At 36.2% G+C, this 22,291-nt stretch overlaps 1 protein-coding gene across 1 annotated transcript in view; it reads right to left on the bottom strand.

Annotated features, from left to right (window-relative positions):
• The window catches only part of LOC138712195 (QRFP-like peptide receptor), a 35,605-nt gene that overhangs the window by 5,727 nt on the left and 7,587 nt on the right, over positions 1 to 22,291 (bottom strand). The window contains exons 2-6 of the mRNA XM_069843707.1: positions 16,774 to 16,959; positions 14,988 to 15,291; positions 13,243 to 13,421; positions 9,496 to 9,639; positions 6,317 to 6,496 (exon numbers count right to left, since the gene is read on the bottom strand). Coding sequence (XP_069699808.1) covers positions 6,317 to 6,496; positions 9,496 to 9,639; positions 13,243 to 13,421; positions 14,988 to 15,291; positions 16,774 to 16,950 — 984 coding nt within the window. The 5' untranslated portion in view covers positions 16,951 to 16,959. The remainder of the gene's footprint in view (positions 1 to 6,316; positions 6,497 to 9,495; positions 9,640 to 13,242; positions 13,422 to 14,987; positions 15,292 to 16,773; positions 16,960 to 22,291) is intronic.

The following is a 22,291-nucleotide window of genomic DNA, read 5'->3' as shown; positions in this document are numbered from 1 at the left end:
AACCACTCCTAAATCTAAACACTTCAATGACACAATCAGAAGAATAACACGTAATCTAACAACACAATCACTCCTAAATCTAAACACTTCACTAACATAATCAGAAGAATAACACGTAATCTAACGTCAAAGGATCCACTTCTAATCTAAACACTTTAATAACAAAATCAGAAGAATAACACGCAATCTAACGGCAACACAATCACTCCTAAATCTAAACACTTCACTAACACAGTCTAAGAATAACACGCAATCTAACATCAACATAACCACTCCTACAGAAAGACTCAACTGTACTGCCGAGCGTGCACGAGACCGTATGCCGCGTGTTGCATGGCCTTCGTGCCGGTCGTGCGTCACCCGATCGACTTACATTATGTAAGCAAACGCTCTGTATTTACGTGTATTAACGTTACGTGAATTCTGAAATGTGTGAGAATATCCTTGTTAATACCTCTGATGGAGCACAGAGACGGGAAACAGCCTCTCTCAGAGAGCTTAACTTCTCCCGCTACAATTGCTGTTGTACGTAGATACTCATGCTTACTGCTCTGTGTACAATATGAGTTTCCCACCTCTGATCAAGCAGTACATCTCACTTGACGATATATGTCAGAGGAAGAACAATAAAATTGTTGTATACATCTCAAGCTTGATCAGTGAACTATTTCATTTTCCATTTCATTTTTTTATTTCATAGATTGTACATTAGCACTGAAGCTTTGAGATGTGGAACAAGTTACGAGTTATGCAATTTCTTGGCGAGATGAGGTGAGGCCGAAGATTCGCTATAGATTACGTAACATTTGTCTTATGGTTGTGGAAAACATCAGTAAAAACTCAACCAGGTAATGAACCAAGCGGGAATCTAACCCAAGTTCGAGCGCAGCTCCGTATCAACAGCAAGTGAGTCTGCTGACTGACCTATACTGATAGCTCTACAAGAATATACAATACATAGCAAACACTTGAACTAGGTATAAAAAATGTACAGTAGTGGCAAAAAAGACGGGACCGACGGAATAATCAAAGTCCCCGAAATGAGCCACTGCGCATGCCACGCCCGCATTCACAAGATAGTGAGTAATCTATTGAAATTGTTGTAGTTTCGAATGCTGACGTAGCCCATTTCGAAATCCATTAGAAAATAAGCTGGTAAAATTCATGTTCTGGGAATAATAAGTTAATTAAGTACTAAATTATCGCTGTAATCGAAAAGTACTGGGAATAAATTTGAATAAGGAACAAAAAAAAGTTTCCTTCCCAGGCAGGATTCGAACCACGAAAGTCTTAGTTACCAGTCTACCGACGCTCTGGAGTGAACACGGCTCTTAAATCAGCTACAAGGGTCGGTCCGTTTTTTTTTCTTTTGCCACTACTATACAATACATAGCAAACACCTGAACTAGGTATAAAAAAGAATATACAATACATAGCAAACACTTTAACTATACAAAAAATATACAATACATAGCAAGCAGATTAATTCAGTTTACAAGTCTAAATAATTCATCAGTTAAGCTACGATTATACAAAATTATGCAATACATAGCAGACAGATTAAATCAATTTACAAGCGTAAATAATTCAATCAGATGAGTTATAGAAAAATAGACAATAGCTACATAAGGAACATAGTCTACTTTCAAAACCTGACATGTCCATTTTCAGAAAATACACTTAAAATGCCAAAAACATACATACCTACAATAAACAAAATATTTTTTGCGGTTAAATATTAAAGATTTTTTTTTTTTTTGCTACAGATTCTTGTCAAATTTCACCATACAAAAAATTCGTTGATTATTGAGACACGTATTTGTATCATTTTCTGAAAAGTGGCATGTCATGTTCTGAAAGTTTGCTCCACACGTTTCAAGCAAATTAATTCAATTTACAAGCATAAACAATTCATCAGTTGAACTATACAAAAATATGCAATACATAGCAAGCAGGTTAATTAAATTTACAAGCATATACAATCCATCAGTTAAGCTATACAAAAATGTACAATACACAGTAAGCAGATAAATTAAATTTACAAATATAAGTAATTTAACAGCTCAGCTATACATAAAACTAAAATTATGGCCTTTTGCGGAAAATACCCTGTGCCTAGCAAAATATGTTAGGTTCAAAAATATTAGAAAGAGTAAATTATTTTACATATTTCGGATACACATTATCTTTTTTCGATGAAGTAGACATTTCACAGAAAATTTCTAAATACACCAAAACAATGGGAATAATTAACAACATTATGAAACCTTCCCTAGTACAAAGGCATACTAGAATTCGCCTATACAAGACCTCGGCGGGACCTTTACTTTATTACAGCAGTGAGGTATGGACATTGAGGAAGAAAGACGAAAGCAGAATAACGGCTAATGAAATTAAATTTACGAGATATACAGCGGGATATACGAAATTGGATCATAAACGCAATAAAGCTGTATTGGAAGAATTACAACTAGAACCTGTAATTAATCACGTAAAACATTATCGGAACAATTGGATAAATCATCTGCATCACATGCGTAGAGATAGAATCTCAAAAGTCATGCTCCACTATCGTCCAAACGGGAAGAGATCTCTCGGTCGTCCAAAGAAGCGCTGGATTGAAAATTCAACTATGAGATCGTAACAGGCCATATGGCCTAATACTTGAAGGGAAGAAGAATAAGAAGAAGATATACATAAAACATGCAATACATAGCAAGCAGATTAATTCAATTAATGTTGCTAGTCAGCGATGTACATAGGCCTATGTAATGGAGGGAGGGAAGGAACTGGCCATCCTAACCCATTATCTTCTCGATTAGTTGCCTTATTGGTGTTACTTATGACGATCTAACCAGTCTTCGGACTGTTGACTAAACATAATACTTCCCTGTTATAGGATGTACGAAAAATGCCTCCTCGGGACTGTACAACATGGTAGAGCAGGTCGAAATACACAAATAAGGATAGGAAGCCAACCCCTAACTTTACAGTTACCCTTATGTAAAGTGGAATAAATATTTTTGACGTAGAATTATGTCCTTCCCCAATTAATGTGGATGAAGGAATACGTGCTGAGTTTCAGATGTTTCAAAAAGTTCAAAATGTTAGACGCTTACTACACTGAAGCTATAAGAGCTACACTAATGACTTATTTGCAATATGTAAACAATATGTAAACCAATTGCATCAGACGAGTGAGAGACAAAGGGGGCGCGGCGAAAATGGCCGTCTTTAACGATTTCGACCCGGCGCCGTGGTATGAGTCAGGACCAATTAAATCAGTGTGACTTCAGATACGGAAGCGAGTAGTACCTAGTTCTGCAGCCTACAGGCTACGCTATCCTTGGATAAAAATACAGTTTATCTGAGAGTTAATTACGAGAGTTATGAGACCTACCTGTAGAAACTGTAACTATGAATAACGAAACAAAATAAATGTAAAATCTACAATAGTCGTGGCTTTCATGTACTATGCAGCCACAGATGTAGTCCACTTAGAAGCTTGCAGCATAGCACATGGAAGTTTATTTTCCACTTGTAAATATATTTTCCTAAGAAATCTAATGCAATTAGCGTATGTAATAATCCTTACTTATCTCCTTTATATTTTCTCAAACGCTATCGTCTTCATGGCACTGATTAATTAGAACTTTCAACAAAGGGATTGTAACCATTTATTCGCGCACTAGATATTAAATACAGAGAAGGTGTTTGTAAATGAAAGCAGATTATGTTGAATCATAGTGCAGATTATAGTCCATTTTAGTTTAGAGTTTCAGATACAGAGTTACAGCTTTTATTTCGCTACTTTTAATTTTTAGCTTGAGAATTTAGTTTTGGTTCTCAGTTGTAATTTTCAAGTAGTTTTTTTGTATTATGTACGCACCACTTTTTTCACTTTTAGAATCACATTTTATTTATTTATTTATTTATTTATTTATTTATTTATTTATTTATTTATTTATTTATTTATTTATTTATTTATTTATTTATTTATTTATTTATTTATTTATTTATTTATTTATTTGTTTGTTTGTTTTTGTTTTTTGGATGCAGTTTTACAATTCTTAAATTTTACGATTATAGTTTTATTTTTCTTAGCTTCGGCTTTCGATTTCAATTTATTTGATTTCGTATTTCTTTATCAATTGCAAGTTTTATTTTCGGTTTATTTCTTACTTCTCTTTTAGAGTTCTGTTTTCTTTTGGTTTCCAATCCAACTTTTAGTTTCTGTTTTCTTCCTTTCCTACTTGTTTTAGTTCTAATTTTTAGCTAGTTTCGAGGTACACATCTAGCGCTTTAATCAAATTTTCGACATTTCAGCTAAGTTATTAGTTTCATTAATTTTCTTATTATCAATTCTGGTTTTTTACATTTTAGTTTTTTTTGCTATTTTATACTTCAGTTTTAATTCTGATGTTTTAATTTCAGTTCCTCGCTTTAGTTTTGTAATTTAAATTAAGTGTATAGTTTGTTTTATTCACATTCTTTCAGTACTTCAGTTTTAGTTTTTTAATAGGTCTATTACTAGTTTGAGGTTTTAAGATTTAGTTTTCAAATTCGTATTAAATAAAATTTTGGAAATTTAAATATATGACTCGATAAATAATTAACAAAATACCACTATAATCGTATTATCGAAGGCAAAGGAATCACCTCAAGATAGAAATAAACAAGAACACGTATCTTTGCCAAAGAGTGAAGCAGTATTTAAAAGTTCAGAATCAAATTGGACTGCTGTGCTCAGCTTACATTGCAAGCTGTTTTATCTAATGTACAGTTACGGAAGAAAAAACTGGCCGATGTACAGCAAAACTCGTAATGTTACTTATGCCGGTTTTGTTGTGATTATCACAGTACAGAGTGTCTAAGAGGGATACTGCTTACTTCCCCTCGAAGTTACTGGGCTAGGAGAGAAAGGCTTTCGTACTGTGTCTGTTCACATTCTATAAGGTTGAAACTCTCGTGTTTTTGTCGATATACAGAAATTTGTTATTTCATTGTTTTTACCATTGCAGGTATGAGGAATGTTACTGATTTCATTATCAACTCCTCTGTTCGTCTCTCTTTACTCTAAAGACATGCTTCGTTTATTTATGGTTTATTTTTACTTTAATATCTTCCTGGCGAAACAGACGACGAAGAGTAAACAAAATTTTGATAGATACAATACATAGGAACTTAGTGCTAAGATGATAGTATAGAAGTGAACAGCCAGATAAAGTAGAATAAATATAAATTGATTAAGGTAATTCAATACAAATTATATAAGTGAACATTCAGAATGAATTGAAATAAATAAATACATATAAATTAATTTCGGTAAACAATTAATAATAATGTATGTATGTATTTATTTACACTGCAAGTGGGCAAGCACCCGGTGGCAGTGGTATATACAATATTAACAATACACAATAAAATGATAACCAATACACAATAAAATTTACAATACACAATATAATTTTACAACACATATACAATTTTATACACAATACAATAAGAATACACAATACAATTTAACACAATAATAATAAAACATAAAATAAAATACCTAATTTTACAATACAACCTACATAATTATGTATAGGTCCTACATAAGTTTCAATAGTCTTTCACTTTACTCTCATCTCATTCCCTGAAGATAATTTTTTGTGCTGGCTTCATTATGCATCATTGTTTATGCAAATAAAAACAAATGGAAATTAACAATACACTTAAACATTATTTTAAGAACTACAGCAACAAATAATATGTTCGTAAATAATACAAAATGTGTACTTTACGGAATAATTAAAACTAATATGTGCCTCGTGTATTTTAAATTTGTAAACTTATTCCATGTAGCTATCTACTTCCATTTGGTCATGTATTAAGACAACGTTAATCATATATCAGGCCCGTGTGTGGTATGGGTGGATATTGAAGTCCCGATCAAGTGAAACCCCACCGATATTAGTTTCGATAATATATTTCTCTTTAGCAGAGCCGAAGTCTGCCTTACAATTAAAACCTATTAATAGTTACGTTTGGCAATTTTTTCCTCGATCTACTTTACAAATATTTAAAATTAGGAATGTTTGCTCACTTCTGTTAATGTGTCCAAATTTAGCCGCTTTCAACTTCGGATAATATATTCCGATTTACAACTATTACATTAACTAAAGATCTAGCCTACATCTGTATACATACAGCATTAACATTACATAACCTTGAAAAGACTCGGCTTATCCAAATAATCCCAAACATTAACAGCTGACAGAGTAGGTCTATTCTATATATATATATATATCGTAATTTATAGAAACCTTACCTGGTTTATAGTCTGAGTTCCTTGCTGCATCTTGGAGCGCAGGAATATGAGTGCAGTGAAGGGAACTCGGCACACCATAAACGCTACAACCACCACAAACATGGTGCGTGCCACCTTGGTCTTGTAGCTCACAGAGATAGGGTGCTCCCTGCGGAGGACCTTCTTCTCGTACTGGTCTAACTACAAACATAAACGACTGTTCTGCAGAACACACCACTGCTTCGATCTCAACACACTATGGCTCAATTACGACTATGTAGACTACAATAATCGTCAAATTTTAAAAAAGATCCTGCCTATGGAACTGCACAAATTTCTGACACATGATTACATGAATTTTATTGTGCGGGAACGCTATCACAGTACTTCTGCGCATGTGCGTCACCTCGCGAATAAAACGGTCCTACTTCGCAGCGCGTCTACACAGATATTATCAAATCAGATCGTGAGAAGAGTAACTTTTTTTTATAAAACTACTGGGCTACTGGCCACATGATCTGGTAAGCCGTGCGACCAGTATACACCGCTTCTGCGCATGTACTGTCACGTAACGTAGGTAATCGGAAAATAAGATTCAGTCTGTTGTTTAGTATGGAAGCAACTAAATTGGTTGTGTGTTGCATGATCATCTTGTTAGACGCCACTACGATTTGAAGTGATTGTTGTTTAGTTAACTGTCCGAACAAGACGTTTGAACTTCATGATACCAATAAGGCATCACTCATGAGGCAATTAAGCCAGGAGGTAATGGGGTAGGGTGGCCGGTTCCTTTCCCCCTCTACTGCATACATCGTTGACCAGTTTACATATTACACTAATCAAACTCCATATATATATATATATATATATATATATATATATATATATATATATATATATACAAACAATTGCTCTTTATGATCTGTATTCTACCTTCATTGTACAGTACGTCCTATAAGAAAACCGGCATATAAATAAGTAGAGAAAATATACACAGGGAATAACTTTCATTATCACAGTTACTGGCTATAGCCAATTGGCCATCCATGTACTCAAGCAGCATTATGTATATATTTGTTATAAACCAAACCTTCTTCGTACAGGGGCGAATCAGTAATGGTAGCCATACACCTTGAACAGTCCGCCCGCAGCCCGTAGAGTACTATAGACTGTCAATTCAGAACTGAAGGTCAGGATTGAAGCAGACTATACGGAATGAACCGCAAGTTATGTAATTAATTTCATGGGGTTATTCTTTGAGATATTTCAAACAAAAATGTTTAACACAATTTTGCTCGTTTTTGCTTCCTTTTCGAGATAAAAATTATTTTATATGCAATATTTCAAAGCGTGTTTTGGGAAAGTTATTGACTGAATTCTCAATATGCTCAGTCACTTTAAGAGAGCAGTGTATTATGATGATAAATGATAGAAAGAATTTTAGTTTTGTCCTTTAAATGTTCAGAAATTTGATCCGAACAAATGTAACATTGTAAAATTAATTTGCAAAAGGAAAAGTTAAATTTGTTCCGATCAGATTTCTTCACATTTAAAGGCCAAAACTAAAATTATTTCAATTATTTAATATCATAATACACTGCTCTCTTAAACTGACTGACCATATTGGATATTAAATCAACGGCTTCCACAAAATACGCTATTAAATGTTTCATATAGACAACTTGTATCTCGGAAAGGAAGCAAAAAAGAACAAAATTGTATTAAACTTTTTTGATAATTTCAAGGGAACAAAATTGTACCGGGACCGGGTATCGAATCCTGGACCTTTAGTTCAACGTACTAACGCACTAACAACTGAACTACCTGGGAATTCTGCCAAACACCGACTCAATTTTTCTCTTTTATATCCACAGACCTCAAAGCGGGCTGACAAGCGGGCAACTAACAATGAGTGCACACAAACTCTGTGTGACTTGAATTGTGGTTTTCTGTTAACGAACAGTGACGTGTATTATGCAAATCTAGTTTTTCAGGGAAAATTTGAGTTTGTATCAGGTAGAGTTCCTGGGTAGCTCAGTTGGTAGAGTATTGGTATGTTTAACCAAAGGTCCCGGGTTCGATACCAGGCCCCGGAACAATTTTTTCCCTGAAATTATTCAAATCAGCTTCACCTGAAAAGTGGATTTGCATAAACTTCTTTTGTTTGAAATATATCTCCTGAAATTAACGACATTACTTACGGTTCACCCTGTATATTAATTAGGCTCGATCTGCCAGTCCTACTGAACAGGTTCAAGACTCACAACGTAACTCGTCACAAAAATTACCAAAAGAACTCGACAGGAACAAAACTTTACTATATAACATATCTTTACGTAAAAATGCATGTAGGTGTGCGAGAAATTAAACGAGGAGAACAAGGAAATTACACGGAGAACAAGGGTAATATAAGGAGACCAAAGGGAAGACAATGAGAAATAAAAGGACAACATGAAGAACAGAAGAAGAACAATAGGAAGACAAGGAGAATACAAGTAGTACGGTGCGAATACAAGGAGAACAAAGGAAATACGAGAATAATACGGAAATACAAAGACAAGGAGAATACAAGAAGAAAAAGGGATAGACAAGAAAAACAGGGAAAATACAAAGAGAACAAAAGGAGAAGAAAAGGAAGAGAAGGAGAACAAGGGAAATACAAGAAAAACAAGGGAAATAAAAGGAGTATTAGGGTAATACAAGGAGAACAAGGAGAACATGGAAAACAAAGAAGAAGAAGGGGAAGACAAGGAGAACAACGGGTAGACAAGAGAAATACAATGGGAATATAAGAAGAACAAGGCATAGACAAGAAGAAGCCACCGACGTAGCTCAGGTCTGCTGATCCGGAGTTGCGTTCGGACGTAGGTTCGATTCCCGCTTGGGCCGATTATCTGGTTGGGTTTTTCCGAGGTTTTCCCCAACCATAAGACGAATGCCAGGTAATATATGGCGAATCCTCAGTCTCATTTCGTCAAATACCATCTAGCTATCACCAATTCCATAGACGCTAAATAATCGAATAGTTGATACAGCGTCGTTAAATAACCAATTAAAAAACGATCAAGTGGAAGACAATAGAACAAGAGGAATACAATGGGAACAAGGGTAACACAAGGAGAACAATGACAAGACCAGGATACAAGACGAATGCAGTGATAACAAGGAGAACAAGGGAAATGCGAGGAGTAGAAGTTTACCTTGAAGAAGAGTCCTGAGTAGCAGAAGGTCATGACCAGCAGCGGCAGCCACACCACGAACACGATGACCACGTACCAGTAGATGGGCATCACGACGCGCTCTTCCGTGCAGTACGACTCGTCGAAGTTTAGCCATTCTCGCTCCTGCAACTCGCAACACAGGCAGATCGCTGTCAGCCCTTCAAGCCATTTTCCATTTGTCTGAGAGGCTTTTATGTTATGATTATGAAACACTAACAACTGCAACGCTGTACTTTTCATTTTCCAGTCACACATTTTCACTTAAATATATAGTGCACCCAATTAACAGCAAAACTACTAAGCATTATTTTTATTTATCCACAGTCAGCTACCAGCTTCCTTCATAATCTCAAATAGTCACTCATTATCACTAATTTTACTACATTGAAAACAAATATGGAATATATACGGTGAGTCATGACGTATAACCCGTGCTTTAATGATCATTTTGAGCAAGAAATGCCACATGTACACGGGTAAAATTATTATTACTTTTTAATTTTTTTAAATCCATACGTTCTAGACCTACTGCGAAACAAGCTTGTAACTTGACACTGCACACCCGAAGTTCGTTAACATTATCAACAGGACTGGACTACACAAAACATTTCAAATATCCCAAAAAAAGACCGGGGACTGAAATCGGGAGAACTGGGAGACTACAGTGTTGGTAAGCTATGGTCGATACACCTGTTGTGAAAGCTTGTGCGTAAGAACTCCCCAACATTCCGTAACAAAGAAGAAATTGCACCGGATAATGAAGAATTTCAATTTCAATTTGCTGCTTTGATAGTTTAGTTGGAAGGTAGTTGGCTTACAACGACTGCAGAACCGAGTTCAAATCTCGACGATGGCGGAGTTGTATCTATGGTGGACAAAGCCAAGACTGTTTGCACCCTATACAGGCTGGTTCATAATAATTATGACCACATTAATGACATATCTCGAAAACGGTTGGTTTCCGGACCTCTGTTTATTAGCAGTTTTATTGTCCTCTAGTCATCTCTGCGGTTTGTACCTATAATTATAAAACACCCTATATATGCGAAGATTGTCCAAATCCGACAGGTGGCCTGGGTGGTTGTCGTGACTCCGATGCCGACAGGTAGGCCGTCATAACAGCCCTCACACAGTCATCAGGTGGCTGCAAAATGGTATCTGTCGGATACAGGGGGGAAAGCATTAATCCTTCCCATTGAAGGCTTTAAGGAACCAACCTGGACAAATACCCAATGTCCCATCCCTGCCTTCCCGTGGTGCAGCTGTTAGTAAGCATAATTTTACAAGTTGAACTAAAGAGAGGGGCTGCTCATCAATTAGCACTGGTCAGCTTGATGAGTTAATGACTGAATTTGGTATAATTTTCCTCTATTCAATACCTAATTCCCTCTTTACCCTTTCCTATCCAGTCCTCTGACTGAACTCTTACTTTCTTCGACCCTGACGGCATTAGAGCATTCGAGGCCTAGGGGTTCATTTCCCTTTCCTTCCTCCTCTTTCTACTTTTCTGTTCCTAGTGCTGACCTGCTATGGCACTAAAATCGTCCTCCAGTGGCTTAAGGAGGGAAAGCTGGTGATCAACAAGATCTCCCAGCTAGGTCCAATGGACCCGTCGACCAACAGCAGGTGTGGTCCTCCAGACATTCTGGGGGTTGTGTGTGAATGAAGTAGCCACCAAAACGTTAAAATATGGTGTTCACTTAAATCGGCTACAACTTGCCATTTTTCATCAAGAAATGGATTCGGAACACCTCAAAATCTGTGCTACAGTGGCTGGTCATGATAATATATTTGAAAAATATTGGAGAGCAAGAGGTCAAATGACTTTATTGTCAAACGCCTGGCATTAGAAAACAACAACAACAGTCATCAGGTCCCATTCTCAGACGAGTTTCTGACAAACCCCGCGGTCCGGAGCCCAAAGCCCTTCCTGTAATATTGGAAACCCATGCTACCCATACACAACAACTATTTTGTAATAATTAACCCACCAGCGTATATGTAAGTACTGCAAATGATAGATGAAATAAGGGGAAAGAGGAGTGTATTGGTGGAATAAATTAGGGAAATGGGATTACCACGAGAAAACTCTCTGCAGAGTCTGTTTTGTCCACCGCAAAGTCCATAACGACCTTGTAGAGTATCGAACCCGGACCGCCTGGACAGAAGATCAGCGTGCTAGCATTTTAGCCGCAGACGTGGATAAAAAACGGTACGATAGCACAGGATAAGTATAATACAAGGGAGTTAATTTTTACGCTTGCCTGGCAATCGGTACGAGCGAGAATTCTACTGTGGTGAATGTGTCACTAGAATGGATGTTTGTCGGGATACTACGCAAAGGCAAGTGTTAGAGCTTCTCATGTGCTCGCTAACTCTGCTCGACATGTGCAAAGAAGGTATTACGCTGAGAATTTTTCTGGTGTTCTAATTTCTTGGACCACAAAGCATAATCCTGTTAAGAAACGAGGAGAAATGAAGTGTTCAAGACAAAAAGCGTACGAGGAGGTGACTTGTCTCGACCCAGAAAATCCTAAATGATATAAAACATCGTCGACATCCGTTTTAAATAAATATATATGCAAACCACAGGGGAAAAGCGTAATAAATCCAAAATTATCGATTTTCTGTTTTAGATATTATGTAATAGCTCAGGTAGTGTAGATTTGTGTAGTTTAACTGTAGAGAATAACAGTCTTATAGTCCAAGAATTTTGAAGAATGATAAGCCAAAGGCAATATAATATAATGGGTCTTGAAACTTTCAACTTGCTATCCTGTAAAAACAGTAAAATGTGACATCAATTTTTCCCCTTTACTCTTCAAAATATATTTTACTTTTATTTTAATATAGCAAATATTTGTGCTAATGACTGACCATCCAAGAGATGTACCTCTGACTAACTTTCAGGGTCAAACAACAGAGACTGGCAGCTCAGCTACGGACAATAAAATTGTCGCTCATCAGTATGCTTCGCGCACATTTAGAAGTTCCATATTAACAGAATCATAAAGATTTATATGATAGAAGGATCCAATATGCGTATTTTGATATAAGGAACCAATGGTCGGAGATGCCATCTTCAGATACTAATTAAACACTAAACTTCTGGTGTAGCACCCGAAGGATATGCAAGTTTGCTAGCATTTCTGCCGTATCAAAGTACGAATACAGACGTTTGGTGACACTATCTTTCAAAAGAACATACCTAGATATCGCATTTCTCAACGTTGGATTGGACGAAGAGGTCTCTTGGCCACTGCGATCACCAGACATCACTCTCCTAGACTTTTTCTGTTGGGGGTGTTCTTCAATTCCCTAATCTACGAAACTCCAGTGGAAACTGACGAGCAATTAGTTGCCAGAATCTCAGCTGACTGTCTAGTCGTACAACAGACACCGGGGATATTAAATTTTGAGAAAAAGCGGCAGAATTCATTTCACCGTTGTAATGCATGTGCCGAAGTTGGTACGAACTACTTCGAAAAATTGCTTATTTATATGTTATAAAATATTTTTCAAATAAAGCAGCATAAAGAAATTTTCCGCACAATTATAATAGTACAGGTATTCACTCGAGAGTTTAAGAGATTGTGGAACATTAAAATGGCATCTCCCACTGCATTAAAAGGTATTAGTTGTACGAGTTATATGGGAAGCAAAAATATTTGAAGTCTCTTGTTAAATCATGTAACATTTGAGTATAGCTGCATGTGTCATGCTGACCCTGTAGAAGCGGAAGAAGACTAGCGGCATGCCTAGGATGACTCCGGTCACCCACGTGGACACCATGATGATGTGTGTTCCGTGAACTGTCAGCCGGGCTTCTAGGGGCGTCACTATCGCCGTGAGCCTGTCGTAACTCACGGCCACCAGATTCAGAACTCCAGTGAGTAGAAGGAAACCTGGAATTAGTGTAATTAGGTAACTATTATTGCTATTATTACTATCACTGAGTGAGTATATTTCACTACTACTACTACTACATATAACACGATTATTAATTTCATATCTTTCGTCAGAGTTTTGAGTTTAGTTACTGTATAATAAGTAATCTAGTCTTACACGATCAAAAATAAGTTGGAAGAATTTTCAATTCAGTTATTGTATACCTATTCTCGTCCAACAAGTTAAAGAATCTGTTGATACGAGTCTCATGTTTAACCGATATATAAAATGTAATGTTACACGATCAAAAAATTTGTCACTGAAGTTTGAAGTTCAATAATTAATTTTGTAAATCTATTCTCGTTTTATACTATCAAAAATCTTTAAATAGATTTTGAGTTCAGTTATTGCATAATATGCAATTTAGTCTTACACGGTCCAAAATCTGTCTATGTAATAATTCAGTAATTATGTATCTAATCTCGTCTTACACGATCAAGCCCCATGATAGTTTTAAATTCAGTCATTGTGTACTGTATGTAGTCTCGTCTTAACACGATTAAAACTCTTGGCAGTTTCAAATTCAGTTATTATGTATGCAAACTCGTCTTACACGATCAAAACTCTTGGTAGTTTTAAATTCAGTTATTGCGTATGTAATCTCATCTTGACGATTAAACCTCTTGGCAGTTTCAAATTAAGTTATTATGTTTGCAAACTCGTCTTACACGATCAAAACTCTTGGTAGTTTTAAATTCAGTTATTGTGTACGCCAACTTGTCTTACACGATCAAAACTCTCAGTAGTTTTTAATCAAATTATTGTGTATGTAATCTCGTCTTACACGATCAGAGCTCTTCATAATTTTAAATTCAGTCATTGTATATGTAATCTCATCTTACACGATTAAACTCTTAGTAAGTTTAAATTCAATTATTGTGTACATAATCCCATTCTACACGATAAAAAGTCTTGGTAGATTTAATTTCAGTTGTTGTGTGTGTAATCGCGTCTTAAAAGATTACAACTCTTTGTAGTTTTAAATTCAGATGTGTATGAAATCTCGTTCTACACGATCAAAGGTCTTCATAGTCTTGAATTCTAATGCTCTTGGTACATTTAAATTTAGTCATGTTATACTGTATTATATGAAATCTCGTCTTACACGATCAATCTCTTGATAGTCTGAAATTCAGTTATGTGTTATCTATCGTTGTACACGATTAAAACTATTGGTAGTTTTAAATGCAATTATTGTATATTATGAAATCTCGTTTTGCACGATAAAAACTACTGACAGTTTTAAATTCAGTTAAGTACATATTTAATATCGTTTTACACGATCAAAACCATTGATAGTTTTTAATTCAGTTATTGTGTCTGTAATCGCGTATATTTAAATTTAGTTGTGTTATATGCAACATCCTCTAACACAATCGAAAATGTTAATAGTTTTAAATTCAGTTATTGTGTACTTACCTCGCGATTACGAATCTTTCTGAGTACTTATTACTCAAGAAATCGTGTTTCATAATGTAACAAATCTATCGGTCCCGATTTAAGTTGTCATGCCGGATACTTACACTCCACGAAGCCCTGTGCTTTGCAGCCGATCTCGCCCAGTATGTAGTTCTGGAAACAGTCCATGCACAAGAAGACCCATGGCATGATTAGGAGCGTGACCAGATCTGCCACCGCCATGTTGGCGATCAGCAAGTTGGTCGGAGTGCGGATGGAGCGGTGCCTCAGCACGATGCTCAGCAGCAGGGTGTTGCCTGCGAGCCCCAGCACCACCACCACGATGAATGCAGCTGCCTTCACACTGATCTCCCAGTCCGCTTTTCGAATCCAGATATCGTTGGGGAATTCCAAGTCTTTATATGATATCTGTTGAGAGATAACGCAGGTATAAGCTACATTAACATTGCATTCAAAATGTGACAGGAGATTCATGAAATTCCTTGGATCACGTGGAACGTTTTATTATTTATATGTAATTTTTAGGTTAGGTAGGGACAAATTTAAGAATTTAGGGGAGTTTTTTTCAATTGGAGTTAGTTAGTTAGTTAGTTAGTTAGTTAGTTAGTTAGTTAGTTAGTTAGTTAGTTAGTTAGTTAGTTAGTTAGTTAGTTAGTTAGTTAGTTAGTTAGTTAGTTAGTTAGTGGGGTTTAAAAAGGGCGCGTCAGCTACTATGGCTATTTGCGCCCTTATCTAAAATCTTTTATTAAACACAAATTCAATACAATAACCAGAATACTTAAAAAAACTAAAAAGCGTTGTCACGGTTAAAACGAGGCAAACAAATGCAGTTTCAATAAGGTGATGCATAAAAAACCATAAAAGTGAGAATTTCTCAGACCCCAAGTAGTATTTAAAAAGAAATAACAAAACAATAAAACAAATGCCACCAGAAATAAATTGTCTGGCGCATTTATAAAATCCACGGATGTAAAAGGTCCGAATGTCAACTTTGTTAAAATCGTATACTAAAAAAAATTAACCTCCGGATGTAAAGAGTCCGGAGGATAAGTAAAACGGATCAATAAAAAACTATATCACCCTGTCAAGTCCTGTATTCGATAAAAATCTCAGAACTGCATTTGTACAATTAAAATCATTTCCAAGAGCGTCACGTAGAGTCGGCCGAATACCATACTGCCGACGGATACGATCGTATTTTCGACACTGTAATAAAAAATGTTCCACAGTAAGTGGAATATGGCATAGATCACACTCCGTTTTTCAATTGGATATTTAACGACGTTATATCAACTACTCGGTTATTTAGTGGCGATAGGATTGATGATATATAGAGTTATGATACGTCAGCATTTATGCGGACAAGTCTGCTTTTTGGTAATAAAAAAAAGCCGTCCGCATACACTTTTGGAAATTCTCTAATTTGTCCGCATTTTTTTCATATTGAAGTATAAGGTTGCCCGAAAGATTGAGAAATTTTTTATCGTTTAATGGTAACCCTGGGTAATAGATAGCAACAGGCCTTGGAGCTCACATAATCAGTTCTTTTTCAGCCCAAAATTCCCTCGCAAGGTCGCGTTTTCTCCTCCCATTTCCCCATTGACAATAACATTGAAAGAATCGCGTTTTCACCAGCTCAGAATCTTCCCCCGCCACAAAAACTTACGTGTCGGCCTTGGTAGCGTAGTTGGCATAGCGCTCGAGGTTGCGGGTTCGATCCCGGCCGAGGTCAATGGCATTTAAGTATTTAAATGCGACAGGCTCATGTCAGTAGATTTACTGGCATGTAAAAGAACTCCTGCAGGACAAAATTTCGGCACACCAGCGACGCTAATATAACCTCTGCAGTTGCGAGCGTCGTTAAATAAACCATAATGTTTTAACACTTACGTTGTCGTAGCTGACAACCCTGGACACGACCTTGTGGTATCCGGTTCGGATGTCCATCTCGATGTCGTACCAATTGTCATCGCTGCAGTTGGATTTGTTCTCCATCGCGGACGACGCCGTTGTGAGCCAGGACGACTTGCAGACGGTGTGTTTCGGGACGTTCTTGTGCATACACATTGTCCACACCTGAGTAAACAAATTGGCAATGCACGAAACGCAAGATCTGAACACCCACTGTATAGTCTTTAACGGTTTTGGATACTAATATCGTTAGATGAACGTACATTCACAATCGAAAATGCTTTAAGGGAGGAGGTAGGACCATTGACATGCAAAAATTTAGTGAAATTAATTTTTTGTAGCTCATCTATTATAAAAGCTAAATGAACAAAACTTTCAATGCTTAATATACAAGCAACACTCTTTATAAAACACTATTCAGAATATTAAAATGGCTAATAATCACCTGGTAAAAATAATATCAAATTTACATAATTATTTTTACAACCGTAAAGCATTTACATAATAAAATCTGCAATTAGCTAAATATTTGCTTGGTTCTTTTACAGAAACATTCTAAAGACCTACATCAACAACATAGTCTAGGATCTTTTATCTATTCCGTCAGGAAATACAGGGTGATTCACGAGGAAAGGTAAAAAAATTAGGATGTAAATTCTGAAGTCATTCTGAGTCAAAAAGTTCATATGAATATAGGTCCGTTTTCGAACGGTTACGGAGATATGACCCTTTGGTTTCATAAAAACTTCTAAAATTCAATTTTACTAACTCGCATTTAGAGACAGATAACGGACAAATTTAAAGTTTATATTCATGTATGCATACATACCTAATATTCCAGACGTCGGGGTCGATGTTTTCGCACATTTTCAAAGGTACCTCCTTCTGCTTCAATGCACTGTTGCGCTCGGGCGTGAATCGCGCTCATCGCGCGGGAGAGTTGCACGTAACTGTTCTCTATGCCGCATCCAAAATACGGTCGATTAGCGCCTCTCTCGTTTTCCCCTTCCTTTGCTATACCAAGTCTTTCATCCAACCCCATAGACAGTAAGTACTCTTCGATATGGTATCCTTCTATTCGGAAAGCGTCGTTCATATTCAGCGACGGCACGGAAGGAACTTCCATCACAGAAACCATAAACATACACAATATCGGCGTATTCTGTAGTCGAAAATTTATAAGGCATCTTGAAAAACACAACTTAACACTTTCGATAACTGTACCTGTATAACTACTGTACTTTAGGTAGCTTACTGGACTGCTATGAATTGATGATAGTGTAGGCTATTTGTGTTATCTGCGGGTTCTGTGTCATTACATCAGACAAGGGCAGGCGATTGGACATTTGTAATGCCCCACCACCCGGTTTCTTCCTCTTATCTACATCGTTCACAATGCAGATTCCAATGTTATGTCATTAATTGCGACCTTGACCTTGTCTCACGCCTCGTCTCACGTCAGCAGCATATGGTAACGTCTGATTCACATTGGGGCGAGACGTTTTACCAAAAAAATGCATCTAGCTCCGCCACCATTCGAAAACGGACCTATGTTCATATGAACTTTTCACTCAAAATGGCCTAAGATATCGTATCCTAAATTTGTTACCTTTCCTCGTAAATCACCCTGTATATTTGTTTAATCAAAATTTTTAGAAAATTTAATATTGAAAGTAACGATTAAGAAAAAAAATATTTCTTGAAGGAATAGGTAAAAGATCCTAGACTATGTTGTTGATGTAGATCTTTAAAACAGTACAGAAAAATAATCATGCAGATATTTAATTAATCATATCTTTTATTAGGTAAATGCTTCACGGTTGTAAAAAAATTACGAAAATTTGATATTATTTTACAGGTAATTATTAGCCATTTTAATATCCTGAATAGTGTTTAATAAAGTGTAATGTATGTTTATTAAGCATGAAAAGTTTTGTTTATTTAGCTTTTATAGTAACTAAGATACAAAAAAAATGAATTTCACCAAATTTTTGCAGATCAATGGTGTACCTCCCCCTTGAATACTAGTTGGGCAATGTTTTACCTACCTGTTAGCTTTCTTGTTTTTTTTCACTCTAGTAAAACACGAACTGTTTTCTTCTGCTATGCTGAGACTACTAAATAATAACTGTTCTGTTAAAGGTTTCTGTTTCTCTGACACTTGACTATGATGTCATTCGCCTAATCTGTTATCTTTATACAGGATGGAAATGAAATAATTCTGTAGATTTTCAGAGCGAATAGCTCATGTTGTATGTAAGAAAGAAGTGTAATACCACATTGGTAGAAAGTTCGTAGTTTTCTCAGAAAAAAATTTTCCACCATTCCCAAATGTTTAACACCCTCTTATGCGGTAATTATTGCGAGTAGGATCATGATTTTTGTCAATATCGATAGAAAATCTAATAAGGTATCATTTATCCCTCTGGCGTACTTCGTAATAGCGTGGAGGTTTTCGTGTAAATTTAATTTAAAACCCACTAATTTCAAGCCACTGTACTATGCACCCAAATTGCAACGTTGTAGCCAGAGAGGGGAGGCGGAAGGCAGTTCATGTATGCTGAGTTCGTTGAACTCTTACATCTGTATTACGAGAAGAAAGGGGCTGTGTTAGCGGAAAGGTTGCCAGACTGTTGAAACTTCCAACTTAATTTTCTAATTACCGTCCATTTAATCACAAACCGTGATATAGGTTTTCTATTCATTTAAGTGTACCCTATCGTTCCTCTCAAACTGCACAGCTATTTCACTTTCACCCTGTATAATATGTAAATTGAGATTTCTAACGTCGTAATATGAATTTCAGAATGCTTAGGAACTCTGTTAGAGGTATTTATAGTGATAGAGAAAGCCGGTGCTTCATTATGACTCTGTTATAGGCATCCGACAAGGAAAACTCAGTGCGCAGAAACCAGCGGGCGTGACTGTCTCTCTTAGATGACGTATGCTCCCCGTCTCCAATCACACCATCGACATTATGCGCATGCGCATGTACAATACATGAATACATGATATCTTCTCATGCTAAACTGAACATGTGTTATTGCTACAGAGTCAGGGAGTAGAGATGGGTAAAAAAAAACTGGAACAGTTTATTTGGAACTGTTTCACAGTTGAAACTGTTTCGTTCGTGAAATAACCTGTTCCAACTGTTCCAAAGAGTGTTACATGCTCCAAAGATGCACATGGTTCCAAGAGATATAAACAGTTCAATTTCTAAACAGTTTGCCTCTTCTTTGCTGTCTGCAAAGGCCACGTGTAGCGCTATCATTGACCTCCAATCGAAAGTAGATATAATATCGATGTTCCACACGGCCTTCGTGCAACAGTAGCCTATGTAGGATCGCGCGATTTAATTGTGCGAATCAAATTTTCTAATAAATCTGATATTAATTGAGGGGTTTGCCGGAAGAAAGGCGGATAGACCTCTACGCCCTTCTTCGGGAAAACGGTTTAAAATGTGGTGAATAATTCGCTAATTATAGTAGCGAAATTTTGTTTTGATTGTACTGTACATACCTGCAGGACAGGGCTGCGTGCGTGCGTGCGTGCGTGCGTGCGTGCGTGCGTGCGCGATTTAGTCAGTCAGTCTGCAAATAGAGCTAGTGTTGCGCGTTACCGCATACTGTACTGTGTGTGTTTTCTCTTGGTCTCTACTAAGCAAATATATATAGTTAAATTTAGTCAGTCCAGTTGTTTCCTTTGACTGCTTTTATGTTCATTATTGTCCTTGCTTTAAGAGTAAACAAACATGAAACTCATGGATTCAGACGGAAATATTTTATGTTCTATAAAGAGATTTGTTACAATATTCAGATTTTTGGGCTTATTGTTTTCAGGATTATACAAAGAATAAATTTTATTTATTTATGTTCAAACAAAATGGAGATTTTCTTTTTCTGTTAGCCTATATTCAGAGATTTTGCTTTGCGTACTTAATGTCTACTCAGTATATCTGAAATAATGTAAATTACTTTAGAAGTAGATAATAAATGTCATAAAATGTATCTTTGTTTCAATTCCGTGTGAAATTTAAATCTGAAATCTACACTAAATCCCCTAAGCAAATCATTATATGGATAAAGGGCGTATAGACCGAAGTTTTAAATGGTACAAACATAAGGAAATTTAATAATATAAATTGCCTAAATGCTACAAAACATTTATACTCGCTAAGATTTTTAATTTAATGTATAATTTTTTTCACTATCTGTATAACATTTTATTCGGGTGCGTTTTAAAATCTTAGATTGCCTGTATCTCAATTCACCATATTGACGTATACGCCCTTTTTCGCCAAACCCCTCAATTATTAGCTGTCCATTGATGGAGAATATGTTCATGGTGCCCTAACATACAGTAGTGTTCATTATTAATATACAGCGAAAAATATCATCGGCTAATGTCATCGTTATTAAACTATTTTTACTAAAATCGATTCATTTTGAATTGTAGTTATTTACTGTAACCTTAACAGTAACCTACGAAAAATGACTTTTGTCTTCATAATACTACTGAACAGCTGATTTAAAGTGCTTTGAAACATATTCCCGAAGCAGATGAGAAGTTGGAACACTTGGAACAGTTGGCATTGATGTTGTAAACATATTCTTACGAAACTGTTTCTTTGAAACTGTTATTCTGGGACAGCTTCGTTCATGAAACAGTTACAGTCGAAATTGTTTCTTAAAAAGAACGGTTTACCCATCTCTATCAGGGAGTCACATAGTGTTTTATATTAAATATTAATTTAATTTAATTTAAATATTTAAAATTTAAATATGAGGACTGTTCCAGTGATGAGGATACCGATTGTGACTTAGAAAGAGACGCTGTTGACATCTTCACTTTTGGTTATTGTTACAGCTGCTCTTTGAGTGCACATGTCCGCAACCGTAGCCGTTATAGCTATACCAGTAGCCGCTTATTAAAGAACCCGCCTACTGCAGGGGGGTAAGAGGGGTATAGCATGCGCGGCGCGAGGAGTCTGAGCTGAGTTTTCCTTGTAGGATGCCTATAACCTTAGAATTACTGCAGTGCGATCCATATAAACCTTTATCATTCCTAACACACAATCTGATTTATGCTATGTGAAGCTTTCAGATGGCTTCAACAATGAAAAACAAAACAATCACGATGGTACCAACTTTCATAAAAGAAACAACATAGCCTATTTATTTAGCGGGAGTCACTTTCTTGTAATTTTTTCTTATACCTTAATTTGTTAATTGTATCATTTAAATAGTGACTACTTTTATCTTCCGAGCAGTGTATGTTAAACATATCAAATAGCCTTAAATGGGCTACAGCCTCTAAAGTTCTTAATTGCCGTTTTCTTATTTTCTTTCTAAGATCACATTTTCTACTTCTGTACAGAATTAATTGAAACACGCTGTTTATAAATTAATGTCTATGGCCATAAGGTTCCACTACAAAAAAAAAGTAAAATTGATTCCAAAAAATTGCAATAACTGAACTTTCCACCTCGCTGTCATGG

This window comes from Periplaneta americana, chromosome 13 (genome assembly GCF_040183065.1).
Source record: "Periplaneta americana isolate PAMFEO1 chromosome 13, P.americana_PAMFEO1_priV1, whole genome shotgun sequence".
Classification (NCBI taxonomy): Eukaryota; Metazoa; Arthropoda; class Insecta; order Blattodea; family Blattidae; genus Periplaneta; species Periplaneta americana.
The sequence above is the reverse complement of the archived record's forward strand: the minus strand, read 5'-3'. Positions and strand labels throughout refer to the sequence as shown.